At 42.4% G+C, this 26,996-nt stretch overlaps 2 protein-coding genes across 2 annotated transcripts in view; one reads left to right on the top strand and one right to left on the bottom strand.

Moving 5' to 3' along the window:
• Nucleotides 1-1,332: 1,332 nt before the first annotated feature.
• On the bottom strand, nucleotides 1,333-14,848 carry ubxn2a (UBX domain protein 2A). The gene is made up of 7 exons (XM_038962770.1): nucleotides 14,750-14,848; nucleotides 14,124-14,189; nucleotides 13,927-14,041; nucleotides 13,683-13,792; nucleotides 13,344-13,481; nucleotides 12,943-13,104; nucleotides 1,333-2,274 (listed from the first exon to the last, which is right to left on the bottom strand). Exons 2-7 carry the CDS (start codon nucleotides 14,165-14,167, stop codon nucleotides 2,091-2,093), a joined length of 753 nt encoding a protein of 250 aa, XP_038818698.1. The 5' UTR covers nucleotides 14,168-14,189; nucleotides 14,750-14,848; the 3' UTR covers nucleotides 1,333-2,090.
• A 1,187-nt stretch (nucleotides 14,849-16,035) lies between these two features.
• Nucleotides 16,036-26,996, top strand: part of LOC120019112 (ATPase family AAA domain-containing protein 2-like) — a 113,020-nt gene continuing 102,059 nt past the window's right edge. Inside the window, exons 1-6 of the mRNA XM_038962374.1 lie at nucleotides 16,036-16,226; nucleotides 23,537-23,697; nucleotides 23,873-23,904; nucleotides 24,044-24,176; nucleotides 26,254-26,350; nucleotides 26,500-26,632. Of these exons, the coding sequence (XP_038818302.1) occupies nucleotides 16,128-16,226; nucleotides 23,537-23,697; nucleotides 23,873-23,904; nucleotides 24,044-24,176; nucleotides 26,254-26,350; nucleotides 26,500-26,632 (655 nt within the window). The 5' untranslated portion in view covers nucleotides 16,036-16,127. The remainder of the gene's footprint in view (nucleotides 16,227-23,536; nucleotides 23,698-23,872; nucleotides 23,905-24,043; nucleotides 24,177-26,253; nucleotides 26,351-26,499; nucleotides 26,633-26,996) is intronic.

Genomic DNA, 26,996 nt, shown 5'->3' with positions numbered 1-26,996 from the left:
AAGTCACCATCATACCTTATAGGCACAATGGTATGATTGCGCGCGCACACACAAGTTTATAGAGTTTACAGGTCTCCGTCTGAGCACGATTCATTAACACCTATGACGATTGTGTGTGTGGATGTGTGAATGTCTGTCTGGGTGTGTGCGTAACTGGTCAGTCCAGTTCAAGTGTTCAGCAGTCTGAACACACAGGCCTATAATAAACATATACCGGTAGGACTATCCCATGCTTTTTAGATTGTTAGAGGTTAATCTCACTCAATAGTGTTTGTCCGGCGATTCCTTCAGAGCACAAGCAGTCCCACAGAAGACCCGTCTCTTCTCCTCTCCCTTCTCATCCTCTTCGCAGAATATCTTCTTTCACAAAAGTTCAGCAAGCCTCTAACCGCAGAGCAGAGTCCACTTACCTGCATTCTCTCAGAGACCCTACCAGCTGCCAGGGCCCAGAAACAGAGAACCCAGCCAAACCCTTCAGACTTCTTCACACATTCCAAACATTCGCCTCTGAAAGATATCACAATCGGGAAATCGCTCATATGAGCCGCATTACTCCATACATGTTTCAGATAATGCTAAATAATGCGTGAAGAGGAATGCGCAAATGAAAGGTATATAGTGGCTTAGGTAAAAAGCCCCTTTTGGAAAGAAAAATATGGGACGTAATTCCAGGCGTGCTTAGTGTTATTAAATATGTTGCGGAGAGGAAATGCGTTCTCTTTTACTCCAGGACCCCGCTGGCAAGCTGCCAGGCCAGAAGAGCACATGCTAAGACAAAGAAAATACCTAGCCCTATGTCTGGTTTTAGGCCTAATGATGATCAAAATATTGACATTAGATTCAATGTCCAAGGTATTTCCAGCTGTGTCTACTCTGCCCCCCCTCTTATATTGACCACCCCAGGGCTCTCACATTACTCTCCTTGAGTCTTCTTCTCTTCCATGTCTCCTGTGGTCCTTGTGGCTTCAAATATTGAACATGGATAATGGTATTCATCTTGCTGTGACCAGGCAGAGCACAGGACACACACACACACACACACACACACACACACACACACACACTGGCCTCACTCAAGTGGAAAAACACAAGGCATGTCAAGTGAAAATGGAGTCTCATTATAGAATGGACCAATGTAAGTCGCTCTGGATAAGAGCATCTTCTAAATGACTAAAATATCAATTAAAGCTATTTCACCACACCAAATATATTGTATGTATATCTTTTATGTAAAAAGGTTAGTAGTCAAGGAATCCCCTCCTAAAAAATTGTACAACTAAACTTTTCATTATCAGTTGAGAAAAGGTCTAAAGCAGCAAGAAAATGATTGGATAGTTGAAGGACATAGTTTATTATTGATCAGGAAGTAAGCAGGTGTGGTGCATAGTGTACTGTACATTTAAAGACATGGAATCAGTTTCCATGTGTGAGGTGTATACTTTTGTTTCAAAGTATATTTGTTTAAGACTACCAAGAAACACTGTGTGACCCTGATTTAGCCCACTGCAGTCAAATGTTAAATGTGATTGCACCTTTTCCATAAAGACAGAATGATGATGCAGAATGTTTTCTTGACGCACGCTAGACTATAGCCGCTTAATAACCACCAATCACACAATCCACATTAACATTAATGCACTTTAAAATAGTGCACAACATTCACAGTGTATTCCATATCCTTGGTAATAGTTACAGAATAGGAAGACGTGTTGAGCATAGGGGACATTTTACAGGACTGATTGACAGACACATAGGAAGATACGGCTGAATTGGCTGTGTTGGGTTTTCAACACATTGCTAGAGCGGTAGTGGAGGCAGTTGGAGCCCTGTTGATGCTCAAGGAGTGATGTGAGACGTCAGCAGCTACAGAGGGAAGAGGGGAGTAGAGGAGGCTGGGGTGTATATAAGGGGGGCTGTGACTGGGGACTGGGAGCAACATCTCCACCCTGGACAGACCAGAGGGACTACTGTATATGAGTATTGCCTTCACTTCAGGAGTGAACTAAGAGGGATGTTTCTGTTGGGAAAAGGGTTGTGTGACCAGTGGGTGGGATTTCAGGGTCTCTGTGAATGTTCCAATTGGTCAGGACTCAGGAGTGTCCGAAGGGGGCCTCTGTGTTGAGGGGCCTCTGGACGATGACAGCATTAGCTAGGTCCGCCTGCTCCAGACTTAGCTCCTCCTCCCGGAGCTCGCGGAAAGGAAGTGAGGTGGTCAAGATGAAAGGTGAGCCGTACCTCTGACAGCGCTGGACATAGTCGTGAACGTCACTAATCCTGAGGAGGACACAACACAGAGATGAGCTCACCCATACAGACGCATAGAGGGACTCATGCAGGCACACAAACATACACACAAAATTAGCATTGGCAAACAATTCTGTTAATTCAGAAATTCGGTAAATAAATACTAATGATCACTTATTAGCAAACTGTGTCTCGGAACAACATAACAGGAAAATAGTCAAGTATTTCCCCTACAAACCATCTACACACCATTGCTCTCTATACCAGTGGTTCCCAAACGGTGGGGCGCAATTTCGAAATTGGGTTGTGCATCATTAGTTTTCCTCCTGTCATGTCAGTCATTGCATACCTTATAGAGCTATTTATAACTTGTCAGAAAATGTCCAGATCAACTAGCGTTTTTTAGCCCATAGATTTTGTTGTTACGTTTGAGTCACTGAAATATACATTGAATAAACATGGCAAAAAGTACAGAATTGGTAGAAATAAGCTTTAATCATGCTAAATGTTTTCTACGACAACAAGAGGGGTGTGAACAGTTTGTGTCATGAACAGTGCTTGTGCCCATAGAAATAGGTGTGTTGCGCACTCGCGCGCAAGGGGGAGCGCAGGATGTTCCCCAATGCTGGAAGGGTGGCCTGAGTGAAAAAGTTTGGGAACCCCTGCTCTATACCACTATATATGCGACCTGTTTCAAGAAGCTAGGTGTATGTCAAACATCACTACTTCAAAATAGAGGCATAAAAATTAAAAAAATGTTGTATGCGTTTCTTGGCAGAAATACCTTCTGGAACATGTGAACTTTCATGTGCCTTAATAACAAACTTGCATGCCATCTGTAAATATACACTACCGTTCAAAAGCTTGTGGTCACTTAGAAATGTCCTTGTTTTTGAAAGAAAAGCCAATTTTTTGTCCATTAAAATATCAAATTGATCAGAAAGACGGCGTAGACATTGTTGATGTTGTTCATGACTGTTGTAGCTGGAAACGGCTGATTTTTATGGAATATCTACATAGGCGTACAGAGGACCATTATCAGCAACCATCAATCCTATGTTCCAATGGCACGTTGTGTTAGCTAATCCAAGTTTATAATTTTAAAAGGCTATTTGATCATTCAAAAACCCTTTTGCAATTATGTTAGCACAGCTGAAAACTGTTGTTCTGATTAAAAAAGCAAAAAAAAAACTGGCCTTCTTTAGACTTTAAACAGATGCTTCACAAGTCCTCAACTGGCAGCTTCATTAAATAGTACCCGCAAAACACCAGTATCAACGTCAGCAGTGAAGAGGAGATTCCGGGAATGCTGGCTTTCTAGGCACAGTTCCTCTGTCCAGTGTCTGTGTTCTTTTGCCCACCTTAATCTTTTCTTTCTATTGGCCAGTCTGAGATATGGCTTTTACTTTGCAACTCTGCCTAGAAGGCCAGCATCCCGGAGTCGCCTCTTCACTGTTGACGTTGAGACTGGTGTTTTGAGGGTACTATTTAATGAAGCTGCCAGTTGAGGACTTGTGAGGTGTCTGTTTCTCAAACTAGACACTCTAATGTACTGGTCCTATTGCTCATTTGTGCACGGCAGCCTCCCACTCCCCTTTCTATTCTGGTTCGAGCCAGTTTGTGCTGTTCTGTGAAGGGAGTAGTACACAGCGTTGTACGAGATCCTCAGTTTCTTGACCATTTCTCTCATGGAATAACCAGCATTTCTGAGAACAAGAATAGACTGACGAGTATCAGAAGAAAGGTCTTTATTTCTGGCAATTTTGAGCCTGTAAACGAAGCCACAAATGCTGATGCTCCAGATACTCAACTAGTCTAAAGAAGGCCAGTTTTATTGCTTCTTTAATCGGAACAACAGTTTTCAGCTGTGCTAACATAATTGCAAAAGGGTTTTCTAACGAACAAATAGCCTTTTAAAATGATAAACCTGGATTAGCTAACAACGTGCCATTGTAACACAGGAGTGATGGTTGCTGATAATGGGCCTCTGTACGCCTATGTAAATAATCTATAAAAAAAATATCAGCCGTTTCCAGCTACAAGTCATTTACAACATTGACAACGTCTACACTGTATTTCTGATCAATTTGACGTTATTTTAAATGGACATTTTTTTTGTTGCTTTTCTTTCAAAAACAAGGACATTTCTAAGTGACCCCAAACTTTTGAACGGTAGTGTAAATACAGTATGTGTAGATAATCCTTGCTACCGCAGATTTTTTTTAACGTGTTGATACTGCTCCCAACAACATTGCTGGGCCGGCACAATCAACAAAGATCAGTGGGGGAAAATTGTGATGGATTACTTTCTGCACACAGTCAGTGTGATTTGACACAACAACGGGCCAAACAAGCTGTAGCTAGCGACAAACCAAATGGAAAAGACTCGCTCCTGTGAAGAGTTCATCCATGTATAGGGGTAAGAGTCTAGCTACATTTTCAGATATGATACGTTTTTTAAAAATATAGTCAGAAAGCCATTTTCATTGCAAGTTTAAGCGTACTGTTCGCGAACTACCAAACGTTAGTTTGCTGGCGCGCTAGCTAACGTCAAGTGTATGATCTGTCTAATAATATTGTTTGTGTCTCAGAAATCCATCTGCATTACTAGTTATAGCCTAATGTTAGCTAGCTAGTTAGTTAACATTGAACCTAGTTGGTTTGCTTTAGCTACCGGCAGATTCAAACTTCAGAATTTCATGCATGGAGGCTAGCTATGACATTCCGTTTGTACTGTAGCTATGGATTGGGATTATGGTTCACTGTTTAGCTAGCTAGCTACATGTTCAAACGAAAGACTCCACTTTGCAAGAGAATGATTGCATGACCAATCAAATTAGCCAGGTGTGTCTGGGGGGTGATTACGGACATCTATTGTATTTCAACAACATATGGTGCATTCAGAAAATATTCAGACCCTTTACTTTTTACATTACAGCCGTATTCTAAAATGGATTAAAATATTTTTTCCCCATCAATCTACACACAATACCCCATAATGACAAAGCGAAAACAGAAATACATTATTTACATAAGTATTCAGACCCTTTGATATTAAACTTGAAATTGAGCTCAGGTGCATCCTGTTTCCATTGATCATCCTTGAGATGTTTATACAACTTGATTCCAGTCCACCTGTGGTAAATTCAACTGATTGGACATGATATATAAAGGTCCCACAGTTGACAGTGCATGTCAGAGCAAAAACCAAGCCACGAGGTCGAAGGAATTGTCCGTAGAGCTCCAAGACAGAATTGTGACGAGGAACAGATATGGGGAAGGGTAACAAAAAATGTTCTGCAGCATTGAAGGCCCCCAAGAACACAGTGGCCTCCATCATTCTTAAATGGAAGAAGTTTGGAACCGCCAAGACACTTCCTGGAGCTGTCCGCCCAGCCAAACTGAGCAATCGGGGGAGAAGGGCCTTGGTCAGGGAGGTGACACCAAGAACCCGATGGTCACTGTGACAGAGCTCCTCTGTAGAGATGGGAGAACCTTCCAAAAGGACAACTTTCTCTGCAGCACTCCACCAATCAGGCCTTTATGGTAGTGTGGCTAAACAGAAGCCACTCCTCAGTAAAAGGCACATGACATCCCGCTTGGAGTTTGCCAAAAGTCACCTAAAGACTCTCGAACCATGAGAAACAAGAGTCTCTGGTCTGATGAAACCAAGGTTGAACTCTTTGGCCTGAATGCCAAGTGTCAAGTCTGGAAGAAACCTGGCACCACCCTTAAGGTGAAGCATGGTGGTGGCATCATTATCATGCTGTGGGGATGTTTTTCAGCGGCAGGGACTGGGAGACTAGTCAGGATCGAGGGAAAGATGAACGGAGCAAAGTACAGAGAGATCCTTGTTGAAAACCTGCTCCAGAGCACTCAGGACCTTAGACTGGGGAGAAGGTTCACCTTCCAACAGGACAACGACCCTAAGCACACAGCCAAAACAACGCAGGAGTGGCTTCGGGACAAGTCTCTGAATGTCCTTGAGTGGCCCAGCCAGAGCCCAGACTTGAACCCGATCAAACATCTCTGGAGAGACCTGAAAATAGCTGTGCAGCAACGCTCCCCCATCCAACCTGACACAATCTGTAAGTAGAATGGGAGAAACTACCCAAATACAGGTGTGCCAAGCTTGTAGCGTCATAGCCAAGAAGACTCGAGGCTGTAATTGCTGCCAAAGGTGCTTCAACAAAGTACTGAGTAGTACTGGGTCTGAATAAGTACTGGGTCTGAATACTTATGTAAATGTGATATTTCAGTAGTTTTTAAAAAGAAATTAGCTAAATATCCTAAAACCTTGTTTTTGCTTTGACATTATGGGGTATTGTATGTAAATTGATGAGGGGAAAAAACGATTTAATCCATTTTAGAATGAGGCAGTAAGGTAACAAAATGTGGAAAAAGTCAAAGGGTCTGAATAATTTCTGAATGCACTGTATATAGTAAACATGATCTCATATTGATATGAAGCCCCATAGGGAACCCATACTTCTCTCCCTGTCTCGCTCAGCTAACCGTTACATAATAAATCCTGCATCTCAGTTTTGCAATCCCTTCCTACACTGTCACATCAGGTCAGCAGGCCCCATGCAGCAGGAGACAGAACACATTAGATAGAAATAGAATGTAAAGAATGGACATACCGGTATTTCTTCCCCTCACAACCAATATGAAACTTTGACTTGAATTGGAGTGCCTGTTCTGGGAATTCTAATTATATGATATACAATTGAAGTCGGAGGTTTACATACACTTAGGTTGGAGTCATTAAAACTCGTTTTTCAACCACTCCACAAATTTCTTGTTAACAAACCATAGTTTTGGCAAGTCGGTTAGGACATCTACTTTGTGCAGGACACAAGTAATTTTTCCAACAATTGTTTACAGACAGATTATTTCACTATCACAATTCCAGTGTGTTGTAGAGCACACTGTATTACTTATACAACTAATATAAGGACAGGACATGAGTAGAAATTAACGTGGGCATTTTTTAATGCGTTTCACAGGAAGAACATTTCAACGTAGGTAAGCAAGGGGTGTTACAGGTGCCCTAAAGGGACAAAACTAGAATATCAATACACAACATATTCCTCCCCCTTTACCTTTGATGACTCATAAGGAAAAAGTAAATATTCACTGTTTTGCCTACGGTTTTCTTTTTAACATAAGTTCTCTTAATGTAAATAAATGAACTCGTACAGATGAGTCTACAGTCACATTATCTCTGAGTCTGAGTGGTGATGGTGTATGCCCAGACTGGGGTGCAACAGTACCCTGCATAGGCACTCTGGCTGGTTCAGGTGAGTCTGGAGCACTTTCCACATTTGTAGGTTGCTGCAGTGGATGTTCAGGTGATGGCTCGTAGTCATGGTAGGTCTCCAGTAGCTGATCTTGGTTTGTCACTTGACATGAGTCATCTCTGAGGTTGGTTCCTGGCAACAGTTGATCCACGTGTCTCCTCCAGATTATGTGTGAACTGTGTAGGACACAGGCCCTGTTTGTGCAACCACTGTGGCTGGTATCCACTTTGGACCTTTGCAGTAGTTCCGAGCAAGAACTCTCTCTCCAGCCATGAAGCTTCTGTCTTTTGCTTTGCTCCGTCTCTCCACCTGTGCTCGCTGTTGTGTCTGTACAACCTGTTTCGTCTTTGGAGGTCTCAGGAGGTCGAGTCGAGTGCGAAGCTGTCTTTTCATCATGGCTGACGCGGGTGCCACTTTGGTTGTAGCGTGGGGAGTGTTTCTGTATGTTAACAGGAAGGTGTTTAGACGCCTATTGAGGGAGCTGTTCCCTTGTGATGATTTTAAAGCTTGCTTCATCGTTTGGACAAACCTTTCAGCGAGGCCGTTTGTTGCAGGGTGATACGGCGCTGACTTGATGTGTTGAATTCCATTTGCTTCCATGAATGACCGGAACTCTTCAGACACCAGTTGGGGGCCATTATCACTAACGAGTTGCGTTGGCAAGCCGAAGCGACTGAAGATTGACCGTAGCTCTTCGATGGTTCTCTCCCCGCTGAGGTGCTCTTCATCACTGTGACCTCAGGCCATTTACTGTGTGCGTCAACTATGACTAAGAACATACAATCCTCCAGTGGGCCTGCTTAGTCTATGTGGACTCGCTGCCAAGGCTCCTCTGGGAAGTCCCATGGGTGGTGGCGCTAGCTGAGGCATGTTCCTCATCTTTTGACATGCAGAACATGACTTGACCTTGTCTTCGATAGCTGCGTCCAGACCTGGCCACCAAAAGTAGCTGCGTGCAATCTCCTTCATTCGCACCATGCCACAGTGCCCTGAATGGAATTCTTCATGCACCTGCCTTCTCAGTAGCGGCGGTATGATGACTCGAAAACCCCATAGCAAGCATCCAAACTGAACTGTGAGCTCGTTTCTCCTCACTAGGTAAGGTTGTAGGCTGTCCGACATCTCTACTTCTTTTCCACGAGTGACAATGTCCACAACCTCAGACATCACTGGATCAGTGTGGGTGAACTCTTTCACTTGGACAGATGTAACTGGGGCGTTCGTCACTTCCTTGAAGTAGAAGATTTCAGCCTGGGAGTGCTCAGTGTGTGCGACAGGTAAGGGAAGCCTTGAGAGGCCGTACGCATTGCAGTGCTGCTCAGACCTTCTGTACTTGATATCGTACTGGTGAGCAGATAACAATAACGTCCATCGCTGCATGCGGCTGGCTGCAAGCGACGGAATGCCGGTGTGGGGACCAAAGATGGAGGTGAGGGGTCTATGGTCCGTCAGCAGTGTGAATCGTCGGCCAAACAGAAACTGATGACATTTCTTAACTCCAAACACAATCGCGAGTCCTTCACGCTCTATCTGTGCATAATTGCTCTCGGCTTTACTTAAGGTCCGTGATGCGGAAGAATTTGGCCTTCACCTGATGGCATGATGTGTGAGACAACTGCACCAACGCCATTAGGCGATGCATCACATGCCAACTGTAATGGCAAGTTGGGGTTGAAGTGGGTTAGGGCCTCTGACTGAGCTAAGGCTGTTTTCACTTTCTTGAAGGCCTCCTCACATCTGTCTGTCTGTCCACTTCCACTGTTTGGTTTTGTTCAAAAGTTCATGCAGTGGCTTTAACATGTTAGCTAGGTTTGGCACAAACTTTGCGTAGTATGTCAGTAGTCCTAAGAATGATCTCAGCTGACTCACGTTCTGTGGGGATAGAGCTTCCGCAACGGCCTTCACCTTCGATGGCGCCTTGTGGAGCCCCGAACTGTCGATGACGTGGCCCAGGTACTCAAGAGGGCCGGAAAAACTCGCATTTGTCCTTCCGGACCCTCAGACCGTACTCCTCCAATCTCTGTAGTGTAGCCTTCAGGTTTCTCAGGTGCTCCTGCTCGTCTTTGCCGGTGATGAGTAGATCATCGAGGTAACATTAGACCCCAGTGAGCCCGCTCAGTATCTGGTCCATAGCTCTCTGAAACAAGGCCGGAGCTGAGGTGATTCCAAAAAGAAGCCTCCAGTACCTGTACAGTCCTTTGTGAGTCACTATGGTCAACAGTTCTTGTGACTCTTGGTCCACATGCATCTGTAGATAGGCTATCTTACTGAATTGTTGTCCTCCAGCTAAACCAGAAAAGAGGTCGTCATGGAGGGGTAGTGGATATTTTTCAGCAGTCAAGACTGGGTTAATGGTGACTTTGAAATCACCACAGAGTCTGAGTGATCCATCTTTTTTTATGACTGGAACAATGGGTGTAGCCCATTCACTAACATTCACTGGATCCAATACGCCACTCTCGACTAGTCTGTTTAGCTCAATTTCAACTTTTGGTTTTATGGGGTATGGGACAGTTCTATCTTTGAAGCATTTTGGCTTGTTGTCTGGTTTCACGGTCAGTTTAACCTCTCTTGGGTACGTTCAAATACAGAAATACTCATTATAAAAATTCTGAAAACAAAACATATTTTACATAGTTTCAAAGATTAACTTCTTGTGAATCCAACCACGGTGTCAGATTTCAAAAAATGCTTTACGGCGAAAGCATACCTTACGATTATTGGAGAACATAGCCCACTAGACAAATCATTACAAACAGTAACCAGCCAAGTAGAACAGTTACACAAGTCAGAAATAGAGATAAAATTAATCCCTTACCTTTGATGATCTTCATATGGTTGCACTTAGCAGACATTCATTTACTCAATAAATGTTCCTTTTGTTCGATAAAGTCTCTTTATATCCAAAAACCTCCGTTTTGCTTGCGCGTTTTCTTCAGTAATCCACAGGCTCAAATGCAGTCAAAACAGGAAGACAAAAAAATCTAAATTGTATCCGTAAAGTTCATAGAAACATGTCAAACGATGTTTATATTCAATCTTCAGGTTGTTTTTAGCCTAAATAAATCGATAATATTTCAACCGGACAATAACGTCGTCAATTTAAAAGGTAAACAAGAAACGCACTCTCTCGGTCTCGCGCATGAAAAAGCTCTGTGACACTTTAGGGTCCACTCATTCAGACTGCTCTTACTTCTTCATTTTTCAGAATACAAGCCTGAAACAATTTCTAGACTGTTGAAATCTAGTGGAAGGCATAGAAACTGCAATTTGAGTCCTAAGTCAATGGATACTGTAATGGCATTGAATAGAAAACTACAAAACCAAAAAAAAAACTACTTCCTGAATGGATTTTTCTCAAGTTTTCACCTGCCAAATCAGTTCTGTTATACTCTCAGATACTATTTTAACAGTTTTGGAAACTTTAGAGTGTTTTCTATCCAAATCTATCAGTTATATGCATATCATATCTTCTGGGCCCGAGAAGCAGGCAGTTTAATTTGGGCATGCATTTCATCCAAAATTCCGAATGCTGCCCCCTACCCTAGAGAAGTTAACTTATGTCCTTCATACTGCCAAGTTCTCCTTTGAACACATCCGCGTGTTTCCTCAATATCCCTTGTAGGTTTGTGTCCTCTTTTGCAACCATGTGAATTTCCTGCCAGTTTAGTTTGATCTTTTCCAGCCATGTGCGTCCTAGCAATGATGGATGGTTGCCATTCACAATGTAGAGTGGTAGCTTAACCTTCTGTTTGTTGAGCTCCACCGTAACAATCACGCTTCCTCTCACTGGAACAAACTCACCGGTGTATGTTTTCAGCGTCATCTTTGTGGGCTGTAGTATGAGGTGATGTAGTTTCTCCTTGTATACAGCCTCAGATAGCAAAGATATGGCTGCTCCAGTGTCCACTTGCATCCGTACTGCGTTTCCATCCAGTAGCGGTGTCACCCAGTAGCCGTATCCATTGTCTGATTGTTTTTACATGCACGTTCGATGTGACCCTTTTTCCCACAACTTCTGCAGTCTACGTCTTTGCACCAACACTCCTCTGCTTGGTGACCTGGTTTCCCACAGCAATAGCATGGCTTGCCACCCTCTGCCTTGTTTTTTAACCACATAGACACCTTATGCACTTTGGTCGATGCACTTAGCTGTTGTGCGTCTTTATTTGCCATTTCCATTGACGTACTCACTTCTATTGCTCTCTGCAATGTTAAGTTACTCTCAGTCAAAAGGGTTAGGGTTAGCTGCAGGAGGGACTGGGTTAGGGTTATGGTCAGCTTTGCTGCAGGAGGGACTGGTGCACTTCACAAAATAGATGGCATCATGAGGCAGGAAAATTATGTGGATATATTGAAGCAACATCTCAAGACATCAGTCAGGAAGTTAAAGCTTGGTTGCAAATGGGTCTTCCAAATGGACAATGACCCCAAGCATACTTCCAAAGTTGTGGCAAAATGGCTAAAGGACAACAAAGTCAAGGTATTGGAGTGGCCATCACAAAGCCCTGACCTCAATACTATAGAAAATGTGTGGGCAGAACCTAAAAAGCATGTGCGAGCAAGGAGGCCTACAAACCTGAATCAGTTACACCAGCTCTGTCAGGAGGAATGGGCCAACATTCACCCAACTTATTGTGGGAAGCTTGTGGAAGGCTACCTGAAACATTTGACCCAAGTTAAACAATTTAAAGGCAATGCTACCAAATAGTAATTGAGTGTATGTAAACTTCTGACCCACTGGTAATGTGATGAAAGAAATAAAAGCTGAAATAAATCACTCTCGACTATTATTCTGACATTTCACATTCTTAAAATAAAGTGGTGATCCTAACTGACCTAGGACAGGGATTTCTTACCAGGATTAAATGTCAGGAATTGTGAAAAACTGAGTTTAAATGTATTTGGCTAAGGTGTATGTAAACTTCCGACTTCAACTGTAACATGATGCCCTGTGCTAGGGGATAACATGGCCCATGTGCAGAGTCAGGCACGCTAGATCAAGCGAGGATGAATATGAACGATTATGTCATGGTCAGTAGGATAACCTTAAAAGACCTGGCTTATTCAGTGTACTGAGCTTATAAGAATCATGGATGTAAGGATCAACTGCTTAGGCAGGGCACTTTAGGACAGACACATTCCTATACAGTGAGTTCCTATTCTGTTAAAGGGAAAATTCACTCGAAACAAAAAATACCAAAATATAGTTTATTAGTCTACTGTTGATACAAACTTGACTGCTGACATGTTTTGCATGTCAGCAGTCAAGTTTTCAAGATATTGGACTTTCAAGAAGCAAAGTGTCACTGACCACATCATCACGATTTTGCGTTTTGACAAAAGATTGTTTTTGTGTGGATAGTATGAGGGGTTATATCAGTGTAATATCCACCTGTGTGATAGGTTGAACCTCTGCACCAGCCTCCTGCCGTCAGCCAACCAGATTTGCAGAGAGGTGACAGGGAGGCCGTGGTCCAGTGTTATCATGGGGATCGGGAGGAACTCCCCCTCCTCGTGCACCGATGGAGACCGGACCACTACTCTGGGAGCAACACTGGACACAAACGCACACACAGTCAAAGTCTTTGAAGATGTCACATGACAAAACTTTGAAGATGTTTTAGAGTGACACCTAGTGCTATAATATAGCATGACACAACCACCAAGGAAATTGCAAGAACTTCTGACTGAGCCGTCTCACCTGCCCAGCCTTCTTCTCTCTCCCTGTCTGTCTGTCAGTCTATCCGTCTGTCTGCATGTCTGTCTGTCTATCTGTCTCATTGCATGTCTCACCTGCCCAGCCTGTACCCTGGCCCACTGAAGGGGTGAAAGGTCTTCTTCCTGGGAACATACGCCTCCTCTGTTAGATCCTCTACATTCACCTCTAGTTCCTCCTCCTCTGCCCTGCTCTCCAACTCCACAGGCAGCTCACTGGAACCAGACAGATAGGCCAGTCAACCAACCAATCAATCAATACATTTTACAGAGAGAAGAACAAAACTGGTAGATAAATCAGCAAGGAAAGGGGAGGGGTGGATGGGAAGATCAGGATCAGGAAAAAAGCTAAAGTATATATAGACGGGATATTTGATCAATTAACCTAGTATATTAAAGTAAGAATAGTTGCCATACCCTCGTTTGATGGCTTCGAGGAAATCCTGGTTCTCCTGTACAGAGTAGCTCCTGAACTCCTCGTCATTCAGGGTGAAGCCATCCTTCCACAGTCTCACCACCACCTTCACCTTGGACATCCACCACCACAGGACAACCACAGACATCAACAGGATGAATGTGTATGAGTAGTGATCATAACAATATAATAGGATTGAGAGATACTGTAGACTCTAGATGCAGGACTTCCTGTTTGTTTCCTGACCTTTGAGCCTCCAGAGGCAACATTGCTGATTTTCTCCACCTCATCCAGAAGATCCTCCACAGAGAAACTTCTTCTTATAGGAACCTCCTCTTCCTCGTTCTCTGTCCCATCACACCTGGAATAATTATGAAGGTAACTGATAAAAGTGACTTCCAAATGTTTAAGTCCTTGGGTGTTAGTTCTTTCAGATCACTCACCAGGTATCATCTTTGTCACTCCCTCTCGTGTCAATGTCTTTCATGATGTGTTCTGCTGTTGTCCATCTGACAAAACACATCAGGGAAGAAAACTCTGACATGAAGAATATGGGATATTTTTGCTGTGATGCTTTTTAGAGAGCAGTTGGAACAAATATATAATCAATATTATTATATCATTCCATAATTTTAAAGGCACCATATACGCATGCTCAAGTGCCAAATCAGACTATTAACAATTTGTTTTGATAGATCACGACACGACAGTGCAATCGACTTAGCCATGCAATTGTAGGCTTGAATAAAACCATTGAAAGCCCGGATCTATTGAGAATGTAGGCCTACTATCTAGGCTACAAAATACAAAATAGTAGTTCCTGCCTGTGATTAATAGATCGAAATATTAGTTTGCACAATATATATTTATATCACCTTTATCAAATATCACACGGATTCACACACACATTGCAACATGCGACAGAATTACATAAGGCGCGTCTGGCAGACAACGTATTTTGCAACTGTGATTCCCTGAAAATATATGCCTAATATATGCCATCGCTCATCGAGTTGTGATTACATATTAGCGTTTGCACAGAAATAGGCTATACATATCATTGTTTTACCAGTTCGTGTTCTCGTCTTAGTCATGGGCTGCTAGGCTACAGCCAAGTTTCTGATGAGCAATTTCTTTGACGTCAGCGCCGTCTATGCGCTCCAGCTGCCGTAATGTTTTCACTAGCAGCTCACTTGAAGCGTTCACGTAATAGTCGAACCTAGGAAACTCGCTTGCTAACTGGTTGTAGTTATACACGTGCCGCGTTCAACCAGTTAGCAAGTCGGAAATGTCCGAGATTCCTGGTTCCGACTATCACGTGAACGCGGCATCTGGTTTGGCCTCTGGTGCTGACTGAGCTCAGCAGGTAGTGTTTTGTTTTGGTAGTAGTTTCAGACTGAAATAGACTATTTAATACTTTATAAACTAAAAATACTGTATGCCATACTGTAGGCTAATTGAGGTGTTTGTGATTCATGGTATTTTGTGCATAGTTAAAGAATGATGCTTAGTATGATAGGAATATTCTCCGTTTTTTGTTAGACTTTTAGCTATTGGCTAGACCCATCCATCACACGTTCAACAAGAACAAAACAGATGGTCAGCTCAGATCGCCAACACCGGTAGTATTCACCCTCTCTCTCACACACACACGATGCATATGGTGTTGTTGTGTGGCCTATAAGCACAGTGAGTCAGAGACACTCAGAATTTTAGCAATATGCTTGATGAAATAGTAGAACATTCTACTGATTGGCAGTGCAAAATAAACATGGCTAAACAGTCTGTTAAGAAATTAATTACAGATAGGCTACTACAATGAATCAGTTATTTGCATGTTCATCATTTCCGTCCAGTTGTGCTCTGGCTGCAAACCAAAACAACAGCTGCACGCGCGCACGTGGCTCGACTGTAAATTGCAGACAGCAGGAGACATTTATCATTTTATCAAGTGAAATATCACATTTAATCGAATAAACTCATTAGTGTCAGTTCATTATTATTAAACGAGACGATTAAATAACCGTTACATTTTACAAAGAAAATGTCCGTTATATTAGCTACAAGTAATTGGTTTGAAAACAGTAAAATACGAACGTTTTTGGAAAACTGAAACGACTTGACTTCAGTCAGATTAGATAGCAAGCCAGTTGTAGTAGAGTAGAGTGGCAAACGTAAAAAATAATAATATATATATATATGTGTGATATGGCTACATGCAACTCTTTCAATTGAACATTTTATCTATCCTCATCAAATAACAAAACTTTGGTATTTCTGAAGTCTAGTCCCTGGACTGACAAGCTAGCATTGCAAAGCGGAAGTGGTCCGCGAGCGAATTTTGCCAGGAGAACTAGCGAAAGAGAATGGCGCTTCAATGCCGTGCTTACTGAGGCAGTGTACAGACGGATAGACAGACTAAACAAGTGCAAATAAACTGAAAAATCATGGTGAACACAAGAAAGAGCTCTCGGCATGAGCCGAGCACTCTCTTCATCTCGTCCAGGACCCGATCTTCCGCCAGGAATGAAGAACATGAAGAACATGTAAGCGGGTTATTTTCTCCACTGCCCGGCAAGCTATGTTAGCTAGCTTTGGCCTCAAGCCGGTTGTCATTGCTTTTTTCTTAAAAAAAAAAGTGTACAATATTTGACACCAACAATTTATTTTACGAATAAATGTGGCTTTGCATGCATTAATTAAAAAGCTTGCCATTAACACGAACGGCATTGCTTGACTGATAGCTTGCAGGTTAGCTCGTTGCTAGCTCCAAGTTGAGTTCCCTTTGTGTTGCCCCTGCTACAGTCTACCGCACTGGCCCACTGACTGGCAGGAAATACATTAGCCTGCTAGCTAGCCTGTCTTGGTGTGTACTCGACAGCTTAAAACAAAGAGACACGGGGCAGTTTACGTGTTGAATGTTATCGATAAGCATGTTGTATTGCTAACCGTTTTTATCGCTATATGTAAAGAAATTACAGGCTATTGCTAGCTAGCTTATTGTGGGGGAAGGGAACTCAAAAGGAACCCTTGTGATTCACAACAGTTAACGTTAGCTCGCTAACGTCCTTTATTTAGCTAGCTAGCTTGAAGTTGAACTCGCTGAACTTTTTTGTTTGTAAAAAAACTTGAAGTGATCAACTATACGGGCTACTGCTGACTTAATATTAAGGGGGTTTAGTTTATTGCAGGTTAAAATAGTATACTAAAGATATCGATTAAAGTGTTAATGCTTCAATTCCGACATTATGTCACAACAATAACGATCCAAAATGTAAACAGTATGATGTACTAACGTATACGTAAATGTAGCCAAGCTGTTGTGGATACAATTACACATAGCAAAATTCATATTTGCTTACCCTCTTGAGTGTTTTACAGATTTATTGTCAATTTGAAAAACTTAACGTTAGTTAGTCTGTCATGATAATCGACATATGTCTTAAATTGTGCAACAGGTTGTTAGGTGTTGAGTAAATTTTAACTTTCCAGTTTGAAGCACTAGGTTTGAGATTATACCTGAACATAGTCTACAGGCCGGCAGATGGCGATATTGAGTCATCCCATGTTACCGTCCAATTGGCTATACTGTCCTGTCCCATGTGGACGCTTTGTACATAAAACATTCTCCATTCAGGCTACAAAGGCGTCGATTTCCTCCTTAACTGCAAAAAGAAGGCGGGAAAATATGTGCTTTAAAAAAAAATGAAACATAATTTTCCTCTACTCTGTGGCTAATGCTACTTCCTGACATTGTGTACAGCGTTCGGACCAAGTGTAAACAACAGACTGCTGCAACCTGATTGGCTAAACACCATACGCAACATCGGGACTAGCATTTAGCCACTAGAATGGTGGTGGAAAATTGTTTCCTAAAGTATGCATATTTTCCCTGTTTTTTTTCCCACCTTCTCGCCATTAAATCAAGTTTACGGAGCCTGAATGGAGAATGTTTTAAGTACGAAATGGCTGCATGGATTCCCATTGGACAATAAGATGAAACGACTTAATATTGATAAGATGAAACGGCTTTTGGGCTAACCTTGAAAAGATGCACTGTACTGTTAATTTATTTTAAATGAAGGAAATTAGTCTTTAAATTAAATTAAGTTTATTATCGCCATTTGCCAACAAAAAACAGTACTAACAGATCTGGAGCCAGGATAGTGGTTCCAGTCCTTTATAGGCGCCCCATTTTTCTTGTATGGCTGCAGTGCAGTCGCACCTCAACAACAGTGACAGAGTTTTGACAGATAAGTATTCACAGGAGCGCAGACACAAGACGGGCTGTGAGGAACAGTGAGCGAGAGAGAGCAAGTGTGAATGGAATGCTGAGTGAAAGATTGAACAGAACACAGTCCTTACGTACAGTCATTGATGTGTGATGCACATTTCTCCTTGTCTCATCTGGGTGATAGACTAGTCTCCCTGTAGGCTGCTAGCAGTGGTCTATGGCATCAGACAGGCTTTTGTGTTGTATCAATAAGGAAGGGAGGCTTACAGACTAAAGGACATACAAGTACCAAGGACATGGCATCTCTTTATCCTCCTCAGTGGGGTATGGTTCAGTAGGGCTGGGAATTGCCAGGGACCTCAGGATACAATATTATCCAAGTCATTTTATTTGTCACATGCTTTGAAAACAACAAGTTTAGACGAACAGTGAAATGCTTACTTACGGGCACTTCCCAACAATCTAGAGGAAAAAAGGAATAACAAAAGGACTAAGTACAAAATGAGTAATGATAATTTGGCTGTATACACGGGGTACCAGTAATGAGTAGATGTGTAGGGGTGTGAAGTAATTGAGGTAGATATGTACAGTTGAAGTCAGAAGTTTACATACACCTTAGCCAATTTCTGGGGGGGGAATGGCCCTAGCCTTCACCATCCAATCCAACAGGTCCCAGATCCGGGCTCTTCACTGGACATGGCAGAACACTGACATTCCTGTCTTGCAGGAAATTACACACAGAACGAGCAGTATGGCTGGTGGCATCGTCATGCTGGAGGGTCATGTCAGGATGAGGCTGCAGGAAGGGTACCACATAAGGGAGGAGGATGTCTTCCCTGTAATGTACAGCGTTAAGATTGCCTGCAACGACAACATGCTCAGTCCGATGATGCTGTGACACACCGCCCCAGACCATGACGGACCCTCCACCTCCAAATCGATCCCGCTCCAGAGTACAGGCCTCGGTGTAACGCTCATTCCTTTGACGATAAACGCAAATCCGACCATCACCCCTGGTGAGACAAAACCGCGACTCGTCAGTGAAGAGCACTTTTTGCCAGTCCTGTCTGATCCAGTGCCGGTGGGTTTGTGCCCATAGGCGACGTTGTTGCCGGTAATGTCTGGTGAGGACCTGCCTTACAACAGGCCTACAAGCCCTCAGTCCAGCCTCTCTCAGCCTATTGCGGACAGTCTGAGCACTGATGGAGGGATTGTGCGTTCCTGGTGTAACTTGGGCAGTTGTTGTTGCCATCCTGTATCTGTCCTGCAGGTGTGATGTTCAGATGTACCGATCCTGTGCAGGTTTTGTTACACGTGATCTGCCACTGCGAGGACGATCAGTTGTCTGTCCTGTCTCTCTGTAGCGCTGTTTTAGGCGTCTCACAGTACTGACATTGCAATTTATTGCCCTGGCCACATCTGCAGTCCTCATGCCTCTTTGCAGCATGCCTAAGGCACGTTCACGCAGATGAGCAGGGACCCTGGACATCTTTCTTTTGGTCTTTTTCAGAGTCAGTAGAAAGGCCTCTTTAGTGTTCTAAGTTTTCATAACCGACCTTAATTGCCTTCCGTTTGTAAGCTGTTAGTGTCTTAACGAGTGTTCCATGTGTGCATGTTCATTAATTGTTAATGGTTCATTGAACAAGCATGGGAAACGGTGTTTAAACCCTTTACAATGAAGATCTGTGAAGTTATTTGGATTTTTGCGAATTATCTTTGAAAGACAGGGTCCTGAAAAAGGGATGTTTCTTTTTTTTGCTGAGCTTATTGCCATAATAGCGAATTTCCTTGGAGGCGGCTAGATAAATATGCTAACGAGTGCAAACGAAAGTAAGCAACCTGCAAGACAGGCAATTCAGATCATAAAGTTATACATATATAGGTAGGATCTACCGTATGTCATTTTTGGTGAGTTTGGACATTTTACAAGCGAATGTGAACGAGAGACATTGCTAATGAACAAAGTTTTGTCAAAGCTTGTCTGAAGGAAGAGCAGTACTTGCTCTCCAGCAGCGTGTCTGTATGCTGTGTCTGTGTGGAGTCACTAGGGCGACGGGCCTGCCTACTCTGCTTGGAGAAGCAGACTGGACGAGAACAGAGAGGGGAAAAAACGCAAGGAAATCAAGATGGCAGTGGCAGCTGTACAAATATCTCATCCAAAGGGCTTTGACTTCTCAAACTCCCAGAAAGCAAACAGAATATGATGCCCTGTCACCTTATTAATTCAGCCACTTACTTTGGGTCTTTTCACACTTGTTCCCTTTCAGCCAATTTTTGTGATCTCAGTGCGGTTGCTTAATTTTTTGTGTGCAGTGTGAACACTCCAAATTAACTCAGACCCCTCAAAAGAGCCCCACGAAGCAAACCGAACTGAGGCCTCTCGAGAGGTGGTCTGAGTTCGGTTCACTTGAATTCTGATATTCGGTTCCCTTTTTTAGGGCAATGTGAATGCAAAGCTCCCTGGGTTCGCTTTTCATTATTCCTGCACCACACACTAGACTACTGCAAAACTGTTTCCCTTGCTAGAAACCCTCATGTTGGTGCCACAAAAGATAGATGGTGTGCAGGTTCTCAAGAAAAATCTGCTGTTTTTGGATATTGATTAGCGATTGTCAAGGACGCACAGAAATTCCAAAATGTGTGTAGCTTTTAGTTAAGATTATTTGTATGCAACATGTGATCTATAGGCTGAGAGCTTCATCAGCTGTTTATTGATTGTAGGGTTTGAATAGTGTGAGAAGACAACTTATTTGGTGAGAATCACAACATGGAGTACAAAATCTAATCTAGCTCTTAAAGGGGTAGTAGCCTACCGTGGGTGTATAATTTTCAATTACAGCATTATTTATTGTGCAGTTATTCTATTGCTATTTATTCTGTTACTATTACATGTACATTTTATTGCTATCTTCTGATTGCTATTGTCTCATATTTTTATTAAATGCAATATATTAGCTGCCCAAGTGTAAGTAGGTATATCTAGCTGTCCGATAACATGTTCTGATTGAATGGCTTGTCCTGTACTTTCTAAAAACCTAGAGTACTTGTGGAAAAAGATCTTGTTTCCTTTTTAAACAAAGCAATGTGAATGCATAGAGGACTCGGTCCACAAAATCGGTGAAGTGAACTGGTGAAATAGTTGTCCCCATTCAAAGACAAGGGCAGGCCAAAGATAATGGAGTTCTTTTGCTGCTTTTTGTAGACCCAGTTCACTTTACATAGGACTGAGATCAGTTCTTTTAAAGAGGGCTATATGTAAAAACGCCCTTAGATAGCAAGTTAAACTTAGGGGTCGTTAACGTATTGTTTTGAGTTTTTCACGCAGGAAAAAATTCGCTGCCTAAGAAATATCTTGCTGCAGATCTAAAATGTTTCTTATTGTAATTTATGCTCGGTGTCAGCCATTTTGTTCTTCAGTTGCACTTCTAAACTCAGAATGCTGTTTCTGAATTCTCATCTATCAGCAGACAGCGTTCTGATGATACTACTTTTCTCCAGTACTTTTCCCAGTGTAGCCAGCCTATGTTTCTCCAGTAAAATGGAAGATACATTTTACATTAGGAAATGTAGCTCGCTACATTCTTTCTATGATAGATTTTAACATTAGAAATATGATGGCCATTCATTGTTTTTCCAATAAAAAACGTAAACTCATTGACTGGTGTGGCTGCCAGTCAAATAGTGTTGCACTTCTGTCCTCTTATGAAAATTAACCGATTTACTGACTTATGTGTTGCACTGATGTATTTTCTGTGAAGGAAAACTATAGTTGAATGTCCCTGATCACTCCATTGAAGAAAAAAAACACTGACTTTCAATATAAAGTGTAACCCTGTCAATGCACAGCTGGACTCACCTGCTTTCTCCCATTGTGCTATTTACAAACAAACACTTGACTGGCTCAACTGTTCTGGGGAAATACATAAGCTTCATAATGTGAGAGGTGAAATGAAGAACACAATCTGCTTTATTGCCTAATGTATTGTACAACGTACAAGTTGACTGCAGGTATTTACTTAAAAAATAGCTACAAATATTAAAATGTAAATGTAGTTCCAACAGTGTTAAAAAACCATCCCGTGGCTATTTCCAAATATCCCTGCATACAGTATACCGCCAAAGCCTACTTCAGATCACGTTGATATTATAGTCTTGAACCGAGCTCATCCACTTTATTCTCCAGTGATTGCATGTTCACCAATAGAACGGATGGTAGAGGCGATTTATCCACTCTCCGACTTAGTTTCGTCAGGTATCCCGCACGCCGGCATCTATAGAGCCGTCTCCTCCTTTGAGTGTCTGGGATTTGGGCCTGGTCCGCGATGTCTTTCGCACAATTGTTCAGGAGCCTATAAAACGGCCACCATTCCCTCCGGCGCCATATTGCTCACAATCACGATATGTTGGTGCCAATATGTATTGCCATTCTCATGTTTGTCACAATTCTATATGTATTGTGATTAAATGTTTCAAACTTATTGCTGTCATGACTTGCCCTTTTGGGTGAGGATCATAGGCGCCAGATCTCCCCTTTCTCTCTCTCTCTCTCTCTCCCACCACAGTTTTATGACAGTTGTAAATACCTGCAGGAACACTCTCACTCTCCCACACAATGAAAGGGAAGTTAAAAATCCCATTGTTACAACAGACATTTTGTAGTACTGTACATGTAAAATACTCTAGGAAACTCGACCGAAGACGAGAGAAGAACATTTCCCTGTCAAACAACCATTGGTACATCTGACGTATCCATTATAACAGACACTCCGAGAAATCTGAGAAGCTCCAGCTACAAAATACATTTTGACTTCTGGGGAACACAACCAGAGACTTCTGATTAATAACTCTCTCCACAGAAAATGGACCTTGCGATTTCAACAGAGCGAGCTGACAACATAAAAGCTTAAATATGTACATTGCAATTATTTTCGAATGAGCGGCCGTTCATATGCAAAGTATTAGCATGTCCATGAGCATAGTTATCAACTGTATGTAGTGGGTCCATTGTCTTTCCTGCTCTTTATCTGTCCCCACCCCCTTTCCATTGACTAACCTGATATGAAGGCTAGGAAGACCTCTAGGGACTTTTCATTGCATTATATGTAGTCATCAATGTGTAAGCTATCCTGTTTGTGTGTTTATGTAATTCTGTGTGATTATTTAGTAAGGAAATAAATAATGAAGCCAATTTGTATATTGCTGATGAGTTTTGCGATATTCAGAATGAGACTGATTAGAAGGTAACAATTAATAAATGAATGATAAATGTAAGATCTTTATCTTTAAGAGTTAATTCGGAAAACGGTAACTCGTTAAATAAGCACAAAAATAATATTGCGATATTGTCAAAACGATACAATGTATTGTCAGAAATATTGTCCCGACATGTAACTGTATATAGATTTAAAAAATAAACATTCAGTGCATCAATGAGTCTCTCGGTCTCCTTTCTCCCGCTGTCTCCATCTCTTCTTCTGTGGAAGTCTGCAGCAGACTTATCTTTTTATCTCTCAGCCAGTCTGGCTTTGCTTCACTCACTTCGTCTGCTGTCTCTTTCCATCTCTCTCCTCTCTCTAGCTGTCTTTCTCTCTCTCTCTAACCACTGTCTCTCCTCCCCTCCAGAAGGATCCCAGCAGTGATGTGAGCAGTCCTAGCAGTCCTGGAATGTCCCCTCCCTCGAAGCGGACCCGTAGACAGACCCCACCAAGCTCCAGCGACATCACTCCCTCGTCCCAGGCCAAGGGCCAGAGGGTCTCCTGGGTCATGCCCACCCACCGCACCAGGTGAGGGGGCAAGGGAACAGCACGGGTTGTGGCCGTTTTGGGTTCAATTCCTGTACTGGCCGTGTGGACTGTGGATTCAACCCCATCTGTTGTTTACTGTCTGAGCAGTATTTAAAAAAATATATATATTTTTTGCAATGTGTTTATATTGACACATCTCAATGTGTTGTTTCAGGTTGTCCTCTGGCGCCCTGCAAAATGGACATGGTAACATCATTTTCATTACCAAAGCTTTCATTTGGTTATTCCAAGACCATGACATTGTTTGCATGTAGGTACAGTATTAGTTGGCGTATACGTTAGATTAGACAGCTTTGTTTTGACCTGTAACCTCTGACCCCGGCAGCCCATAAGGAGGACGGGGCAGGAGACCACTCTCACATGAACGGCCATGTTGATCTGAAGAGGAGCTGCCGAGTGAGGAAGAGCCAGTTTGAACACCTCAACCAGAGCCTGCTTTTTGACCAGCTCGTCAACAGGTAACACACACACGTTGGTTTTACGATCCTTGTGGGTACTAAACAATTGATTCCCATTCAAAATCCTATTTTCCCCAACCTTAACCCAAACTTCTTAACCCTAATTGTAACCCTAACCCCTAAGCCCAAAATAGCCATTTTCCTTGTGGGTACAGGCAAAATGTTCCCACATGTCTGAATTTTCCTTGTTTTATTATCCTTGTGACAGAAATCACATTTAGAATATTGTCATTCATATTAACAGAACATACAAGTCGAGGATGCAGCGATGTGTGGTTTTCCTTACTGAATGCTGATGTGCACTTTGAACATGTTAGAATAACTGTCCACATGTACTTTTCCTCAGCCAACAAGATGAGTAACGAACAGAAAAATCACTAGCCTATGTCAATTTACTACAGTAGAAAAGTTTAGTCTACCTATTCTATTGGTCAGCTTGTGGAGAAAGAAATAACCTGTTCCTAACAGACTCTGGGACAGTTGTGGGATGATGGATCCCAAATTCATACAACCAGCAGGCCCAGGCTACATAAAAAACCTGTTAAAAAGCAATGAGGCTGATGCAACAGATCAGAACGTTTAGAATAAAATGTTGATCAACTATTTATTCACATTATAAGCACAGCAATGCACACAAAGCAGTAGGCTACGTGTGAATGTTCTTTCCATAATGCAGTTAGCAGGACAACACCATTGTTAAAGGGGTACTGCACATGCGAGCGGTTTCATGTGACAGAGATTAAAATATCCATTAGATATGCTGAAAGATAGGAGATCTAATAGGCTAATTTGAAGCAAGGTAAGACATGCCTCATATGTTTTAAAACATTCAGGTTTCAAACAATTTAAGTATATGTTTTCAAAATGCATACTGCCTCCAGCTCATTGCAAATCAAATTTATTTGTCACATACACATGGTTAACAGATGTTAATGCGAGTGTAGTGAAATGCTTGTGCTTCTAGTTCCGACCATGCAGTAATATCTAACATGTAATATAACCTAACAATTTCACAACAACACACAAGTGTAAAGGAATGAATACGAATATGTTCATAAAAATATATGAATGATTGATGCCCGAACGGCATAGGCAAGATGCAGTAGATGGTATAGAGTACAGTATATACATATGAGATGAGTAATGTAGGGTATGAAAACATTATATAAAGTGGCATTGTGACAGTGGTGTGTGATGTGCTGATGAAGCCTGCCTTCCATTGACATGTGACTCCACATTCAAAACAACTAGGAACTTAAAAATCTCCAATTTCAGACTTCAGAGTGTTCAAGACAACTGGAGGAAAAAACTATCTCCGACTGGAAAAAGTAGTTTTGAATGGTATTCCAACTCGGGAACTCGGGCTTCTTTCTAGAGCTCTGACTTTGCGGCCTGGAGATCACTGACGTCATGATTTGACCTCGTATTTTTCAGTTACTAGTTGTCTTGAAAGCACAACAAGATGCTGCAGCGGCAGCTCTGGCACTGACAGATTGTCAACTCAAAGGCTCTGTATCTGTATGCTGTACGCATGTGATAAATAAGATACATAACCAATATACTTTACACACACGCCAATTTAATTCCACAACATTATGCTAATTAACCTATAGATAAGAATGACCAGTCAAATGTATTTCCATTGAATGGTATTTCCATCAATGAATAGGCTACAAAACATTATTTTGCATTATTCGGCCAGCGGCAATTTTTTTTACCGGACAAAGGCTGGCTATTACTGGATAATGGAAACACAGGCACACACACATCACCCAGATGTCAACAGTACTACCAGATAAAGGTTTTACATTCAAACGGATCATTTTAATAGACTTAATATTTGACAAAATAATGAATGTGTATGACCTGGAGGTGGTGGATCTGTAAAGCAGAAAGTGAAAACCGCGTTGAGGTGGACAGTGAATCTCCTTGTTTAATGGTTGGCAGACAGGTGAACAGTGATGGATATGAAGATGTGTAACGTGATGATCGGCGAAGCCTTACTCGTAGAACTTCGGTGAAGTCATTCATATGCATCTGTGTTTGATACTTCCGATGACGATGTGTGTATTGTCAGCACGGCGGAGGCAGTTCTTCAGGAGATGGACAACATCAGCAGCATCAGACAGAACAGGGAGGTGGAGAGACTCCGCATGTGGACCGACACTGAGGTGGTGAGTCTGTCAATCAATCTGTATTATTCCATAAATAAAATGCACCATGGCAATATGAAAGTGGGTTGGTGGACGTCCACCAACTCCATTGGTGGACGTTATGATGGCAGGCCAGCAAGCTGAACCTTACTCTACTCCTGATCTTCTAGGAAAACATGGACATGTATTCTCGTGTGAAGAGGAGGAAGTCACTGCGCAGGAACACCTTTGGCATGCAGGCACATCACAAAGCCATGAGCAAGACAGAGGAGGAAGAGGAGGAGGAAGAAGAGGGGACTGAAGGTTTGACTTAGTTTGGATGGCTTGTAAATCTGTACAGACTGAGAACTGTAGTTTTGTCATAGTTACAGGTCTGTTGCTTGAGGTTCAGACTACATTTAAAATATAATATTTTAGGTCCTCCCCAGTGATCTAAGGCACTTTGCAGTGCTAGAGGCGTCACTACAGACCGGGGTTCGATCCCAGGCTGTGTCGCAACCGGGAGACCCATGAGGCTGCGCACAATGGGCCACGTTGTCCGGGTTAGGGGGGGGTTTGGCTGGCCGGGATGTCCTTGTCCCATCGCGCTCTAGCGACTCCTTGTGGCGGGCCGGGTGCATGCATGCTGACTTTGGTTGCCAGTTGTACCGTGTTTCCTCCGACACAT

This window comes from Salvelinus namaycush, chromosome 24 (genome assembly GCF_016432855.1).
Source record: "Salvelinus namaycush isolate Seneca chromosome 24, SaNama_1.0, whole genome shotgun sequence".
Taxonomy (NCBI): domain Eukaryota; kingdom Metazoa; phylum Chordata; class Actinopteri; order Salmoniformes; family Salmonidae; genus Salvelinus; species Salvelinus namaycush.
Note: the sequence above shows the minus strand (reverse complement) of the source record. Positions and strands in the feature narration are given on the sequence as shown.